Source organism: Phanerochaete carnosa (assembly GCF_000300595.1).
Source record: "Phanerochaete carnosa HHB-10118-sp unplaced genomic scaffold PHACAscaffold_14, whole genome shotgun sequence".
In the NCBI taxonomy this organism is placed as follows: domain Eukaryota; kingdom Fungi; phylum Basidiomycota; class Agaricomycetes; order Polyporales; family Phanerochaetaceae; genus Phanerochaete; species Phanerochaete carnosa.
The window spans coordinates 474,085-489,815 of record NW_006767641.1 but is presented as its reverse complement, the minus strand read 5'-3'; the positions used below and the strand labels follow the sequence as shown (position 1 = coordinate 489,815).

The 15,731-nt window shown below is 47.8% G+C and overlaps 9 protein-coding genes across 9 annotated transcripts; 7 read left to right on the top strand and 2 right to left on the bottom strand.

Moving 5' to 3' along the window:
• Nucleotides 1–772: 772 nt before the first annotated feature.
• Nucleotides 773–1,312, top strand: PHACADRAFT_33511 (uncharacterized protein; the record flags this gene model as incomplete). The annotated part of the gene is made up of 1 exon (XM_007401931.1): nucleotides 773–1,312. One exon carries the CDS (start codon nucleotides 773–775, stop codon nucleotides 1,310–1,312), a length of 540 nt encoding a protein of 179 aa, XP_007401993.1.
• A 251-nt stretch (nucleotides 1,313–1,563) lies between these two features.
• Nucleotides 1,564–3,025, top strand: PHACADRAFT_201738 (uncharacterized protein; the record flags this gene model as incomplete). The annotated part of the gene is made up of 3 exons (XM_007402022.1): nucleotides 1,564–2,636; nucleotides 2,709–2,963; nucleotides 3,013–3,025. The coding sequence occupies 3 exons, from the start codon at nucleotides 1,564–1,566 to the stop codon at nucleotides 3,023–3,025; spliced, it is 1,341 nt and encodes a 446-aa protein (XP_007402084.1).
• A 290-nt stretch (nucleotides 3,026–3,315) lies between these two features.
• On the top strand, nucleotides 3,316–3,618 carry PHACADRAFT_33509 (uncharacterized protein; the record flags this gene model as incomplete). Its single annotated transcript, XM_007401930.1, has 1 exon — nucleotides 3,316–3,618. One exon carries the CDS (start codon nucleotides 3,316–3,318, stop codon nucleotides 3,616–3,618), a length of 303 nt encoding a protein of 100 aa, XP_007401992.1.
• A 577-nt stretch (nucleotides 3,619–4,195) lies between these two features.
• Nucleotides 4,196–4,716, bottom strand: PHACADRAFT_33508 (uncharacterized protein; the record flags this gene model as incomplete). The annotated part of the gene is made up of 2 exons (XM_007401929.1): nucleotides 4,196–4,362; nucleotides 4,404–4,716. 2 exons carry the CDS (start codon nucleotides 4,714–4,716, stop codon nucleotides 4,196–4,198), a joined length of 480 nt encoding a protein of 159 aa, XP_007401991.1.
• Nucleotides 4,717–6,060: 1,344 nt separating this feature from the next.
• PHACADRAFT_106922 (uncharacterized protein) lies at nucleotides 6,061–6,655 on the bottom strand (the record flags this gene model as incomplete). The annotated part of the gene is made up of 2 exons (XM_007402021.1): nucleotides 6,061–6,270; nucleotides 6,320–6,655. Coding segments are annotated over 2 exons (546 nt in total), but the record flags the coding sequence as incomplete, so codon positions are not given.
• Nucleotides 6,656–7,208: 553 nt separating this feature from the next.
• Nucleotides 7,209–7,747, top strand: PHACADRAFT_106910 (uncharacterized protein; the record flags this gene model as incomplete). Its single annotated transcript, XM_007402020.1, has 2 exons — nucleotides 7,209–7,345; nucleotides 7,474–7,747. Coding segments are annotated over 2 exons (411 nt in total), but the record flags the coding sequence as incomplete, so codon positions are not given.
• A 2,316-nt stretch (nucleotides 7,748–10,063) lies between these two features.
• Nucleotides 10,064–11,235, top strand: PHACADRAFT_33506 (uncharacterized protein; the record flags this gene model as incomplete). The annotated part of the gene is made up of 3 exons (XM_007401928.1): nucleotides 10,064–10,286; nucleotides 10,405–10,586; nucleotides 10,648–11,235. The coding sequence occupies 3 exons, from the start codon at nucleotides 10,064–10,066 to the stop codon at nucleotides 11,233–11,235; spliced, it is 993 nt and encodes a 330-aa protein (XP_007401990.1).
• A 311-nt stretch (nucleotides 11,236–11,546) lies between these two features.
• Nucleotides 11,547–12,344, top strand: PHACADRAFT_33505 (uncharacterized protein; the record flags this gene model as incomplete). The annotated part of the gene is made up of 1 exon (XM_007401927.1): nucleotides 11,547–12,344. The coding sequence occupies one exon, from the start codon at nucleotides 11,547–11,549 to the stop codon at nucleotides 12,342–12,344; it is 798 nt and encodes a 265-aa protein (XP_007401989.1).
• Nucleotides 12,345–13,984: 1,640 nt separating this feature from the next.
• Nucleotides 13,985–14,920, top strand: PHACADRAFT_106877 (uncharacterized protein; the record flags this gene model as incomplete). The annotated part of the gene is made up of 4 exons (XM_007402019.1): nucleotides 13,985–14,143; nucleotides 14,174–14,279; nucleotides 14,327–14,457; nucleotides 14,507–14,920. The coding sequence occupies 4 exons, from the start codon at nucleotides 13,985–13,987 to the stop codon at nucleotides 14,918–14,920; spliced, it is 810 nt and encodes a 269-aa protein (XP_007402081.1).
• Between the last annotated feature and the right edge of the window lie 811 nt (nucleotides 14,921–15,731).

The following is a 15,731-nucleotide window of genomic DNA, read 5'->3' as shown; positions in this document are numbered from 1 at the left end:
AGTCATATTCGGTCACTGACTGCACAACACTGCCGTGGGAAACATAGGTATGCGTACGGCTGCTGGAAGACGGAGCAATGTGTACTAAGTAGTTTATCATGTTCCTGAGCTAATGCGACACTCATAATGGTAGCGTGGGCCAAGACACCCTTGAACTGCTTCGGACCTCGGTAAAGGACTCACCACTTGTGCACTCTGCATATTGTTATCTTCCTGGCACAGTATTTGTATCTAGTGTTGCACCTACCAGCTCAAACGATGCCTCCAGTGCAAGCCCTGCCATAGACTAATTGAGAAATAAAGTATCCTGGGCATGTCTGCAGTGCCAGTGGCCAAGAAGAAGTGAATTTTATCTCTGATTTTAGTACTACAATTTTGCTTTACTTGCTATGGACCCTGCAAGAGGGCATCATCAGTGTGATGGAGTTCTGAATGCTGATTGAACAGTGGCCCTTCCCGTGATGGAAACCCGGTGACCGCTCAGTCTCAGTCACAGTCAGACTGACTTGTGACTAGTTAGTGACTGAAATGACTAGTCACTGACTGGCACATTGCTACTCTGTCCCCAGGCGACTGGCACATTATGTGAAGTGCCATCAATCGGCAGCTTTGGCAAACCTCCAAATAATCATTTCCAATGCGGTTATTCAGTAATATAGAATAGCTTGGTGCACACGAATCCAGGGCAAATTGCCATTTTTGGGAGACTGTTGTGTGTGGACATTCGCACTCCCAGCACGCTATGCAATTGATGCAATACTATCACACCACCATGATCAACCTTGTTGCTGAACTTGCGCATTTTCTGTATGCTCGGCCGCAGCCTATACGGCTTGCTAGTCTAGTAGAGTGCATCCTGACCTATGGCGGTGAGCCAGAGCATCACAATGGCACTGTGGGACATCTACTGTGGGACTTGCTGATGTCTGCTAATGTGCTTATGAGTGCATTCTATCATCACCAGTCTGTATCAGAATGGGTACATGGGGTCAATCAAGCGGCATGTGCTGAAGAGTTGCAGACATTGGTTAGGAAGGACAGTGGCTGGCATTTCAGCGTGCTCTCTGCGCATGCTGAACAGATAACCAAATTCAAGCTGGAAACAATGGCAGCAAGAGCGCAGGCCCTGGACTCAACTTTGTGGCATCTGTTGATGGCTTTGATGCATGCAAATCAGCGATCAGCAAGCACAACACAGCAGAAACAGGAGAGGGATGCCGAGGACGAGTATTTGGCGCAAGTCGAGGGCCTGGAGGATGAGAATTTGATAGGAGGCAATGCAAGAGAGAACTTGGAGGTCACCAGAAAGTGAGCAAGTACTCAGACCATTGAGAAGAGATGCGAAACAATACGCGATATCGTCAGTACAGTGCATTACATATATCATCTGAATACTCACAGGGACTTCAAATATAACGGCAGCTAGGTATTTTGGTGCTGCTCACGTTTACAGTGAACCAGTGCTGTAATGCACTGCAGTCCATCATTGGCATCTTTCTCCATGGCCATAATGCCCTGGAAAAGATTGCGGAGGTTCTAAACAGAATGGGTGTCAGTATTTCCATGTCAGCAATCTACAGCGCAATCAAGTTGCTCTCAGACGATGCCATGATACACCTGTGGAAGCTTGGCCGGAGATGGCTAGTTGCATACTGCTACGATAACTTCGACGTGATGCTCAAGAGTGTGAAATGGACCCAGGAGGCATCACGTGTACCATTATTGAAGCACCTTACATCTGGTTTATTTATATCCCTACCTCCTGGTACTGTGAAGGCTGATCTTTGGTGCTCTAAATATTTGTGGCAACAATCGTGCATTAATGATACACTCCCAGACGATCATCCAGGGCTCGCGCTAAAGCCAGAGTTCATGCGCATGCTTGAGCTCTACCCACAGAACTGGGAACATGACCAGGCAGGCATGAATGAGATGGACAGATGGAACAAATGGAAATTTGCTAGTGATCTGATCCTCTATGGTCCGCAGTATTTCTGCCAATTTGCCTTGAGCCTCGAGCCACCTGAAACTTTTGATGCCATTCCACTCTCAAAGACCGAGTGCACACCTGCAAAGGCAATGAATATTCCCAATTTTACAGTTGCCAGAAATATCAAGACAATCGTAAACTTACTGAAGCAGAGGGGCATATACTCAGAGGATTCAGCGCCTCACCGGCCGCAGACCCAACAGACCTCCAGCAGTGATGCTTCAGATGACAAGGATGACGATGACAAAATGAAGAGACCAAAGCCCATTGACAACTACATCGTTCTATTCCACGGTGATCTGGGAACAGGCAAGCGCATTGCCCAGGCATTGAAACACTGCGCGATCGAGAAGAGTCCATGGGACTGGCTGCAATTTGTTATCTACATCTTCAGCCTGTTTCACTTGAAGATGGCCTATGCCAATGCTATCTGGCACATGTTCATACAGCCGCTGCTCGCACGGCTCAATTTAATGTCTGTCATGCACCATGTCACCATCCTACAAGAGAAAGAGACTGGCATCATTGGGAAAGACCCAGGCTTTTGGAGGATGCATCAGATAATCACTCACAATCGACGGTGCCGACACCTGAACTGCTGGCAGACTGAAATACACAAGTGTGAAGGCCATGAAACACTAGAAAAGTGGGCAGAGCCAGAACCAACCTTTGATGACATATAGAAGCTTGCTGCTGACCTTACGATGCAATATGTTAGCACAGGCGAACGCATCGATACCCTCCAAAGCATGCCAGAGAGAGACGAGCAGTTTGAGAACGGACTGGTCATCAACAAATACTACTTGCTCTATGAGCAGCTGACGTACGCAATGAATGTCAGCAACACTGAATCGGTCGAAGCATGCCTTGTTCCATGGACCCTCATCTTCAAGGCTGTCAGGAAGCACAAATATGCAGCAGAAATGATTAAGCACATGACGAATGTCCACTTCATCTACCCACCAGGGCTTAAGTGAGTCAGAGTTGGCCCGAGATGGATAGAGAACTGACCATTTGTCAAGACGGGTGGTCTGATACTCGATGCTGGTCAATCTGACAGGTCGTCCAGGAAAGTTCCGTGGTAGCGATTGGGTTGTTGAGCTACAGAACCTGTACACAAAGGTAAGGTGCTGTTTCACAACCTGAAGACTTCCGTGACTTACATAAGACTACAGCAGGCCGTGCTTATTGTACCAGGGCCCAATCACATGGTAGAAGCTATCATTAAATAATCGGTGCTCATAAACATCTTTCGTGACAGCCATCTTACCTTGGAAAAGAATCTAGTGCTAAGCTATCTCTTGACCCATCACTCTGACCCCAACATGACAGAGATGTATGCCAAGCTTCACGAGCACATGAATACCAAGCTCTCGTACATGTTTGATAGCACATGCAAAAGTAAATGTGTACTCAAGAAGATGTTCATGAAAGAATTCGAAGCATTGAAGCAAGCTGGTACAAATACACCACAAATGAACAATGCTACGGTGAAGACAGAGAATGAGGCAGGTGAGGCAGGTGTGATAGATGAAGCACCGGAGAATACAGAGGATCACGGGGATAATGCTGATGAGGAGATACACCCTGATGAGGAGGATATCAGCCTGGAACTGGAAGACCTGTAGACAAAGAGTATTATACCAGAGTGTTACTAGTGTTCCACATACAGTGTGACAGTGGCAGTGGCTCAGAGGCAATATGAAGCTGCATCATCTGTTCGGCCACTTGTGGCGTGTGGAACGGCAATGCGATGGCCTGGTTTGCAAACCAGAACAAGGGCATATGAAGCTTGGCTGTGGAGAAAGTATTCTCATCCAAGTGAATGGGACGGCCGCCTGGCATTGGACGGCGTGGGCTGCAACATACTGGTTGTTGGGCAAAGGGTGTCCAGCCAGACATGCTTGGTGCCATGGTTGATGTTGAAGAGCTTGACTCAGACATAGTTAAGAGCTGTGTCACTAATGATGTGAACGAGCCACCCATCACCACTAATTGGAGTCCAGACATTGGTGCAGATGGTTTCGACTGCAGAGATGAAATTCGAGGTGGGCTGCTGAATGTAGACAAGATGTTAGCGACATTGATAGATGTGAGGGGAAAATTAGTGGATATGAATGCAGGCAGCTGCAATGCTTGATCAGGCATAGCTCTTGCCTCAAAGGCGGTACCTGAGGATGTCGGCGCGGTTGATCCCACAAGCGTTCATTCATCGTCGGAAAGACTACCTGGTGGTCTGCTATGCACAGATGCGGATAAAGCAAGGGTAGTATTGGCTGCAGGAGTGTCACACTGAGGTGACGACTCGTTGTTGGTGGGATGTTCTGGGTGCACAAGACACTTGCTCTTGTTATTCTCTGTAGGTCGTGCAGCTGTAAATATAATATATACCAGCATCGCAGTTGACACTCACTATAAGGACTGACCTCTCCACAGTTGCTGCAATGAGGCGGTGCTTGTTTTTTGCTCTGCTCAGCATTGGCCAGAAGAGGAGCGGAGGAGCTATCATTTGTACTGTGAACACAAAGCTGTTCTGGCTCAGGCACAGGCAGAAGGAGTGGAGGTGGAGGCATGGAAGGAGAGGAGCAGTAGTCATTGAGCAGCGCAAGTAGTTGTGCACCATACCAATGTACATTGTTCCACTCGCTGAGCTCTTGCTCTATGTCCTCTGCTGTCTCCAGCTTCTCGGCAAAATCCACAATCCGATTGAGAATTGTGTCTGTCATGACCAGGCCCGCTTCCAGAAGCCAAATGCGGCTGGCACCATATTGCTCGACAGCCTCATTCTTGCACCAGGTTGATGTGGACTTGCGTCGACACACCACGAGGGATACTGCGTGGATCTAATCAGAAGGCAGCGCTGACGAGGTCTGGCGACTATGCGTTAGCTTGTTCAGCTAGCCCAATAAACCAAGAGGTTGAGATGGGGCTAGGTAGCAACGAAGGGGGCCTTTATATACTGTTCTGGTCGCGCATGGACCAGGCATTACCTAAGCGGTCGTGGCTAGGGCGTTTGCTAGTATCTAGGGGACTCTGACGAGGAGCGAGGGCTGGCGTGTCATATCTGATAACGTTGTCGGGCCGACGGGGATCGGATGTCCATTGCTGATCAGACTCGGGAATAGACAGGGGCCGGTGTGTCATAGCTTATGACGCTGTCGGGCCAACGGGGATCGGAGTGCGGCTGTTACTGAGGAAGCGTGATGCGGTGACGAGGCAGCGGCGATACAGGTGCGTTTGATGAGCTGATGCGTGCCCGTTGGTGATGTGTTCTCAAGGTGCTAGCGCGCGTCTAGGACTTGTAAACTGGCGCTAATGCGCTGACGATGTTTGGAGGGCCGTACAAACGTGGAATAAACCGTAGAAAATCGGGGAAAATGGAAAAATAATAGGAGGCTGGGGCTATGCCCACGACACAGGTCTTCAGAGACTTGATTAGTAGCATTTTGCAAGGCTTTCGCACATAGTCCTTTGGGAGACACGAGTGGTGGGGCTTGACTTGTTTTTGGAGTAAGATAGAGGGAATCTCTCAGTTGAAATAATTGGGATGGCAGAGGTCGCAGCAGTAGCCAGAGAGGGGAAGAGAGCACCGAGTGCAGCCAGTGAGAGAGGAGCAGTTGCAGAGAAGGTGGTCTGTCTCTATATAAAATGGGCGGCAGTGAGTTCCAAATAAGGCATCTTCGTATGATGCTCTCACTGACTGTGTCACTGCTAAAGTACAGCTTAATGGAAATCCTTCAGCATTTGAACTTGTGGTAACCAGCATTGATTACATTTGCTATCTCCAGATCTAAGTCATTTAAGGTGACCTGCTTTTGTTTCTTTGCCCAACCTTTCTTGCTGACGTTCTCTGCCTGCTCCTTCGCTGCCTTTGCCCTCGCTTCCTCAATGTATTTGATTCTGCGTTCTGTATGGAGCTGTGCACAGGATAGCTGCTCATCATTGTCATCCTGGCTGGCCTGCTAAGATGGATCCCCTGTATTTGCCTCTGCATCTTCAATCACGATACCATCCAGTGTATCAATTGCATGCCTCTTGGGCCTTCAGACCTTCTATTCAGCCTCCACTTCTCACTGCCACTTCCATGCATTTGCTGCCTGCCTCTTTGCTCTTGTCTCATCCTTTTCCTCTGACTCAAAATACTTATCCTCAACAAAAATGAGGCCTATGGAAGCAAGGTGGCCATTATGGGCCTCTCGACCAAGGCACTGCCAGAGTGTAACCAAGTCGCACCTTGTGTGCCATTGTATGACTAGTGTAATATCTGGCAGATCAACACCCTGCAAACATATAAGCTATTTTATTTGCATTGATAAAGACCGTGCTTACCATCCCAAATGAGTCAGTTGCACAAAGATCCCAAATCTCTCTAGTGCGTAGCTTCTCAAGAGCCTCAGCTTTGAATTTGTCAGACATGTCGGAATGGAACCATAGGATCTTCTCGCAGTGCTCTAGAGGCAGCCGCCTTTGCAAAAACTCGCCTGCTGCCATGGCCTCATTGATGCTATCGAAGAATGCAACAAATTTACAAGGGCTGTCATCGCCTTCCTTCCAGCCGCTTGGGACTAAGAATGCCAGGTCAAGATAACTGCCAACTGCGTGCTCAATCTTCTGGACGCCGATGTGAATGTTCAGCCAATTGTTTGGTTGCCTTACATGAACAGTGTCCTTACTGCTTGAAAAAGCTTCCGTCTCTTAGGCACTGGTCAGAAGTCTGAGTATATCTGGGTGTACCACAATTTACAAAGATGAGAAAATTGCATAGATGGGGGCAGACTCCTGACCAGCACTTGTGAATGGCGGCTTTCAAAAGATCTTATCTGCGCTAACATTATCTGTCTGTTATCTTGTAATTACTATTTTCATTTACTATGTCAGCAGTTTTTGTGTCATCTTTTGAAGGCTCTCCATCCCTAGGCAACTGGCACATTATGTGAAGCGCCATCAATCAGCAGCTTTGGCAGACCTCCAAATAATCATTTTCAATGCGGTTTTGTTGAATATTCCATACATCACGTATAGCAAAGCCTGTTCAACCTTTCTGCACACGCTGCCAGTGTGAAGTTCAGGTTCTATAATGGCTCCTCCTTCTCAATCTGGCAACTGTTTATCTTCTGGGATCCCTACTATCAATGCAGTTTGTCAGCATGTGCAAACAACATTCTACGTGCGCAACTATCAGTGGCAATACCAGGTCCCGGAAGCTATCTGAAGTGGCAAACATGTGGTCCTCGATGTTGGTACAGGTGGAGGCAAAACACTGGCATTCTATCTTCCGGCGCTCTTCGCAGCTTCTGGTCAGCTCATGATTGTTGTCATCGCTTTAAATGTCTTGGCAGCACAGAACATTGCCCAGTTTGAAGCTGCTGGCATTCCTACCATAGCAATCACAGCACAGACAGCGACAGCACAGAATTTCAAGGTGAGCCTAGCTGAACAGGATTACAGGAAGTGCTGATTAGTATTTAGGACATTGCAGATAGCAAATACACCATCGTTATAGCTAGCCCGGAGCAGATCGTCAAGTGGGGCAGAGGGTTTGAGCGCCTGTTCAAGGACCTCTCTTTCCATGCTCGTATCTTATGTGTAGTCTTCGATGAGGGTCATTGCATTAGCCAATGGGGTGCTTTTGGTCCGGAATACAGTGAGATATCGAGGCTCCGGTACTTGTTACCAGAAAGCAAATTTATTTTTGCCTCTGCAACATTCTCACCACTCATTTTGGACGACATCAAGAAGTTATTTGGTCTTGCTTGATTATTGGAGCTGCTTGATTATCGGTTATCATGTAATTACTGTTTATATCTACTACATTAGCGGGATTTGTATCTATGTCAGCAGTGTGCATGTAATCTTTTAAAAGGCTCTCCGTCCTTAGGCAACTGGCACAAATTCTTGGCGCGCGTGATCAGCAACATCGGCAGATGTCCAAAAAATGATTTTGTGTTTGAATTTCCTGTAAATTCAATACACGAGAATTGCCATGTGCAAATCTGCCTACACACATGTTATCGTGTTCTGCCAACAAGTTTCATAATGGCTCACCCTACATCTGGCAACTCGCTACCTTCCAGACTTCTGACAATTCATAAGGTCTGCCAATGTGTGCGAGCTGTGTTTGACATGCATAGCTGTCACTGGCAGTATTAGCTTTGAGAAGCTGCCTGGAATAAGAAGCACACCATTCTCGATGTTGGCATGGGATCAGGAAAGACTTTGGCCTTCTATATACCAGCTCTCTTTGCAGCGCCTGGCCAGATTCTTATTGTTATCACTGCTCTTAATGTTCTGACTGCACAGAATATAGCCCAGCTTGAAGCTGCTAGTATTCCTGCTTTAGCAATCACAGGAGATACAGCCACTAAACAAAATTTTAAGGTGAAGTGAGTTTTTAGTGATCCCAGCAGTGTTAGCTAAGATATATCACGCAGGATATTGCTGATGGCAAGTACACTGTCGTTATAGCCAGCCTAGAGCAGCTTGTCAAGTGGGATGGAGGATTTGAGAGCTTATTTAAGGATCTCACATTCTGAGCTTGGATCATATCTGTAGTGTTTGACAAGGGCCATTGTATCACTTAATGGGGTTCTTTTCAGCCTGAATACAATGAGATCTCCAGGTTGCAGTATCTGCTCCCTGAGACTCCTTTTGCTTTTGCTTTGGCAACATTTTTGCCACCAATCTGTGATGAGATCAAAAAGTCTTTTGGTCTTGCTACCAGAAACTTTGTACACATCTGCTGGCTGAATAATTGTTCCAACGTGCATATTGACATTCCGAAAATAGAGCACACACTCAACAGCTATTGCAACCTAGTGTTTCTAGTACCGGATGACTGGAAAGAAGGAGATGACAACTCATGCAAGTTTGTCGCATTCTTTGACAACATCAATGAGGTTGTGGGAGCTGGGACATTTTTGCACCAGAGACTCCTGCCAGGGCCTATGTGCAACAGACTCTTTCGGGATGGTATGTACTTCACGCATGAACAATGCTTATATTATCTTACATATGATTAGGGCATCGATCTTTTTGATATAACATTCATTTATCTAATGGTGCATCAAGTGTAATCTGATTATCTCATGGCAGTAGCTTGGACAAGGGGCTCAGGACAGGAATTTTGATGCATTTAGAATCATCTTTGTTAAGGACAGATATCTGGAGAGTGAGGGGAAAGATGAGGCCAGAGCCAAAAGAGAGGCTGCAAATGCTCGAAAGCGGCAATAGGCTGACGGTCACTCCACAGAAAATGCAAGAGGCCCAAAATGCCACAGTGGGCTGGGAGCAGTAGACGGCCAGAAGCTTTGCTTACGAATCCATGCTGCTGTCAGCTGACCAGAAGCGCCCTAGGGACTGGAAGATTTTCCAGCAACATAAATGGTGAGAGGTAATTTTGTAAGCATTAAATTATGTACGGACATGTTCGATGCACCTTCGAGAGCAATAAATCTTTTAAATTTCACGACGCTCGTGGGTTTCAAGTGAGCAATGGCGAGTTTGTTCGTGCATTAGAATTACACTCATAGATGCCAGTACGCAACATCAGGCTGGCACAATAGCGCAAGCTTGGGTGCCTGGTGAGGGGTAATTTTGTAAGCATTAAAATTTGTATGGACATGTTCTATACACTTTGAAGACCAATAAATCTTTTAAATCTCGTGACGCTTGTGGGTTTCGAGTGAGGAACGGCTTGGGAATTAGTCTCATAAACACCGGCTAGCACATTATTAGTGCAAGCTTGGGTTACACAACATCAGGCTGGGACACTAGGGCAAGCTTGGGTGCAATGGCCGATAGAGGCGCAGCGCATTAGCGCAAGCTCAGGTGCAATGGCTGATTGTCACGTGACTTTTGAGCACACATGATTCGGTCCATAACCCGATTCTAGGGGAATCAGAAACCAATCTAGATTTCTGGAATTCCACCCGAAAGCGAGAACCTGCATGTGACCAGGCACACAGCACTTATCTAAACTCCGCCAGAAATTACCTTGTGATATTATGTTGCACACCTCAGCGAAAAGTCAACCTCACACGAAGGTGCGATCCAGGCAGTCTTATCCTTCGAGCGATGCCTGGCACTCCTGCTCAGCAGGAGCATATTCTAACTCCAGAGTGTGCTATGTACCAGGCTTGGTACAATGCTCTCTCTCTGAAACGAGCGAAGGAGAAGAAGGAGAATGGTGAAGATAAGAAAATGGGGATGGAGGAGAGAATGGCAGAGGGAAAAGGAAAGGGAAAGGAGGAGGAGGAGGAGGAGAAGAAGGGGGAGGAGGAGGAGAAGGAGAGAAGGAGTTCGATCAGCTAAACAAGACTTTGGGTAAGATCTGGATTGTAAGCTCAGTATTTCTGTCTACCCATTACGCACTTGCCACTCACGTTGTTTTGTCAAGTTGCTACAGAGAGCAATAGTGGCGACAGATGTCAAAGTGCTGAAATACTGGCCTTTGCAGGTTTCGGCTGCTCTGAGAATAGAGCGACAGGGGAAGGCCAGGCCAACGAAGCTACGCAGTGCAGATCACAAGTTACTCATAACAGAAATCTCTAAGGAACTTGCCAACAAGATATTGGCTCCCTACAGAATCACGATACACGTGCGTCTTTTCTGAAATCTGCCAGAAATCATGCCGCTGAAATGGATCCTCATATTTGCAGAGCCAGGACGCTGGACAGCCCACACAGTCTGAACATCACTTGACCAAGGCCGCTGAAGGAGAGCTTTGCTCTCAAAATTCAAGGCCGTTTCCACCTTTGGAATATCAGGCTGTCACAAAGGCTGCAGAAGACCAGCATCCCACGTCGGTTTTGTCTGAGCCTGTCGATAACAGAACTACCTCGCACATCCCATACTGGTATGCTAGGCACGAGTCTGTTGAGCATGCGCCATCTCCATCTAGCAAAAGCAAGCCTCTCGATAGGCACAACGGGCAGGTGGCGGAGAGACAGGTCTCTGCATTGGCCTTGTCAGAGCTCGCCATACAAAACCTGCTGCAGCCTGCCAACAATGAGCTCGCTGGACATGCCTCGTCTCTGCTTCCCCAAGGCGGGACTCTCAACGAGCACCGCAAACAGGCCGACAGAGGTCAGGTCACTGCGTCGGCCCCATCAAAGCCCATCGAGAGCAAGTTTGCCATGCAAAATCCGTTCCAGCCTGCCGACGACGAGCCCACTGGATATGCCCCATCTCCACCTTCGACAAGCGACTTGATATGCACGCTGCAGAAAATTAACATCTTAAATTAATTTCGTCTCAGTCTGTAGATAATGTGACTGCCCTGCGCGTTCTATCCCAGTCCACTGCCAATGTGCCCTCTACAGACCCTCTGTCTTCGCTTATCGATGATCCAGTCATCGGGCAGGGTGCAGAAGAGCCCCTCCCCCCCTACTCTCCGATCCAGTTTGGAGCTGACGAATCTATGGCTTTCAATTCGTTCCTCTTTGTTGAAGATGAAGTCGCTCTAAACACTACAGAGGTTCACTCCACTACATAGGTTTCTGATAGTGCCAAAAACACTATGCAGAATCGGCTTTTGCATGTTGAGAGTGGATCTACCATGTCTGGTGTGCAGCAAATGACGAGAGGGACTGTTCTTGCAGGACTGTCCTCAGTATCAACACCATCTGCGCCTTCCATGTTGTTACCTCCTGTGTCATCGCAGATGCAGCATTCTAGCGAGGCTGCTGAAGATAAGCGCAGTTCATCGGAGGCGCCACAATCACATCCACCTGTAGACCTTCTCCTGCTGTTGAGCATGTTTGATCAGGTGGACCACTCATCAGAACTTGCATCAGCTTTACCTGGGGCGACACCACCTACATCAACACTGCCGTCACATGCTTTCCTCCAATTCCAGGAGAGTGAGCCTACGGTACTAAAGGAACTGGTACTTCCCAACATTCATGCTCTGTCTCAGGGCTCTGCGGACGCGGAGTTTATGTTACCAAGAATATCAGTTGCTGTGAACACTGCCCACGGTGACAATCCATCCCTGATGTTGGCGTCAGATCCCCATCATACGACGTTGCCTGCACCATTGGTGACCGTAGCCTCCCAGCCCCAGAAGACCTTCCATGACTCCAAAGATAAAATGCTACCACCACAAGAGCTGCCTGACCGTGGTGTGCATAATAGTGCTGAGCGAAAGGAAGAATACCCAGCCGGAGAGCTGCTTCCAGGCGATTTAAGCAAGGAGGACATGAATACTTACACTTCTTCTGTGCTGACATTTAAGGAGGCTCTAGTGCCAGACAATGTTGAGCCGAAGAAAATTACTGAAGACGTACGCACTCTCTTCTTAACATCGTACTCTGAAAATGCAGGGTGTAACTCTGATAGATTAACCTTCACTTAGGGCGATGCAAAAGCAAATAAGAAGCCAGGGCGGAAGCCAAAGGACATCCCTCCAATGCAGCGAAATCTCACAAAGGCGGCAAATTATAACTTTGAGCGCTATGATAGGGAGATGGTAATGAATTTTACTTGCATTGTGAACTACAAGGCTTAAAAATGCCCATAGCTCAGAAATAGTCGATGCGACAAGTGCAAGGAGCACAGTTGGCAGTGCTTTGTACAGTGTAAGGCTCATAAGCCTCATGGTGTTTGGAATGCAGTGTAGGCAGGCTGGGTTGTTAATTCGCTCCCACTCTCGATCGTGGCTGGGAGGATGCTCCTTATAATCACGTCCAAGGACAACCAAGTCCTACACCAGAGCAGCATGACTCCATCAGTATGGAGACTCTAATAGTTCATCTTTCTGCTAGCACTGCTCGCACTCCATTCTCACAAGATGATTGTATAACATGATTCTGTTCCCTCCACCACCTGTGGTTTCGAAGGGTTTATAACTCGTTCAGGCAAGGGACATGGCCCTGTGGATAATACCTCTAGTGCAGGCGGTAAGCAGCGTAAAGTGTCGACAGAAGACCCAGCCTCGCTCTACGAACAGACGAGTGGCGCATCACAAGACTTCTCCCAGACACACAAGCCCAGCATGCAATGGCCCACCGAGTCAAGTATCGCCTCCTGGAAGAAGATGCGCATCGGGGATGTGAACATGCCTAACGATGTAACCGCCGCTTCTTCAAGTGTTGAAGCTCGCCTTCACTGCAAAATGCCCGAGCGACAACCTCTGAGAGTACAAAGATGCCGCGCATGAACAGACGCCATGCATGAACCTTGCATTACCTATGGACGACCATACCCAGAAGTGCGACGAGGTTTATAAGAAATGTGAGTCCCTGTGCCACCAATTTTCCTACAACAATAATTAATCTTGTCACAGACTGCACTGACATGTGGCAAGGATTAGCCAGCATGCAGATGAGTGACAGTATCCAGCTCGTATTGAAGAAGCTCTCGCATCTATCGGATCAGGTGGATCAGGTCTTCCGTCATCTAGAGCTACCAACTGAGCCATAAAGTGCAGGTCATCTATTGCCCAATTCTTTGCCCATTCTCCAATCTTATCATGTAGATCTATTGATTAGCGAAATTAGCCCTAGCCCTCCTGTGTATGCACTGCTGCTTTCTCATTATTTTGTGTATAATACGTCGATCGAACTGTGTTGGTCTCCTTGGCCTCCATCTTGGCATATTGCCTGTTGCACAAGCAAACAACTATATCAGCCCCATCTGCATCTTGTCTTTTCTTACATTCTCATGTTCAAGAGGCTTGGATGTCATTCTCATCACCTCTGGCTCTCTTTTGTTGTGGGCCATGATGCGTGAGACCATATGGATGCCGGGAGCCTGAAGTTCTAATGATCAAAGTGCTCCGCCAGCTAGCACTGTCAGCCCACCTGTGTTCTAAAGCTCTTGTTCACACAGTCTCTAGCTTCGGACCACTGAGATATACCGTCCCTGAGACCTGCAGCCTTCGTACTTCATTTACAACATTGGCTAATTATGCACAAAGAACCAACATCCGCTGAACACGCTCAGAACCTCGGATTCTCAAAAGTGAAGCGAGTCCTTGCGTCTGTGCAACCAGAGATGTTGCTAGATGCCATTGGCTCATTTGTGCAAAACGGCAAACCACTGGTCATAGAAGGCTGGCATGCTTACAAAGCATGGAATTCAAACGTCCTTAGCCCAAATTGGCTCAAGAAATCGGCATATGGCAAAAAAGGCGAGGGCTATTCAAGCAATTATGTTCATGCCAAGGACTGACGTTTTGCAGAGGTAGATTTCAGAGATCTTACATATCACAGTGATGATTCCAAACTGCTTAAATCTCTGATTGAGGACGTGAGAAGGCAGTTCAATATCAAAGCTGAAGGTGCATCAGGTCGCTCCTTGTTAACCATCTCCTCACCACACCCATTTGCATAGGAGGTCCCAATGTCCATAACAAGGACCTTCCATGCCCAGATTTGTGGTACAGTATGCTTTTCAGAGAAGACTTACTTCTAGGTGCTCTGTTGCCTTATGGTGCCTCTGATTACACGGCGCACCTGAGTCCAGAGGTATGGCTATTCTGAGATAAGCCCCGGTACCTCTGACAGTGGATATTAGATGCCAGTGGATACTACCATGTGTTACATAGGTAGCGCAGGGTCTTATATGCCGCTTCACAAGGATGCATGTATGTCTGTTGGGCACAACCTGATGTGTTTTGCGGAAAAGGGGGGCAAAGCTCGATGGTACATGACGTCCACACGGGACTCTCACCATGCCAGCTTGTTCTTTCGACAACATATAGGGGCCAAAGTTGACTGGGAGTCGCGTCGGCTGACCCATGAGCAGATGGCTAGCGCATCGTTCCCAATATACGAAACAGTGCAAAAAATGGGTGACCTTGTACTCATACCTCCAAAAAGCTGTCATCAGGTCGCGAACAAAGGTGGACTGACTATCAAGGTTGCATGGTCCCGCATGTCCCTCAAGTCATTGTATCTAGCCTTCCATGATGAGTTGCCAGTGTATTAGCGGTGAGTATATTTGGACAGTGCAGCCGTGGTTTGAATAAGACGGCTCAACAACTCACAGCGTTTGCCGGCCGGAGCGCTACCATATCAGAGCCACTGTATACAGGAGTATTGGCTTGTTTGTCTTCCCTCTGGTTGATGGAAATGGCGCACAGCTGAAAGCTCTCATTGATCTGTTTGACCACATCCTCATCGAGGAATACGACCCAGCACATCATATGTTCCTCCATACAAGCATTGATCCGGTGTCATGCAATTTCTGCGGGGCCAATATTTTCCAATCTTGTCTCAAGTGTGACCGGTGTTCAATTACAACAGCACTTGCATCAGACAACGAGGCAATCAACACGTCAGGAGAAACAGCCGGAGTGATGCTTTGCGCTGCATGCTATGCATGTGGTAGAACTTGCGCTTGCTGCACTATGTCTCCTGTTCAATGCCGGCCCTTCAACGACCTCCTTGCCACCCGCAATGCTGCAGCATCAATGCTCTCCTTCGACAAGAGTCTTAGGCCCGTATTGGGACTGATCATTCAAGCCAGGTGAGTTTCACCCGGCAGTCTGTATGATCAATACCAACTAGGTTTGTTACGACAAGAGACTTACTCAGCAACTATTGCGTTACGCCGAAAGGATGTCAGCGGGCTTGATTCAATACACAGTCTAGAAGGCGACTATGTAAGCGCGTCGTGAAACTCGCCTGCGATAGCAGCTGACCTTAAAATAGAGTACTGTCTTCCCTTCAATCCACTTCACCCGGTCGCCACCTCCATACTTTCCACGCCCTTCCGCGGTAGTAGGTCACGTTTATGC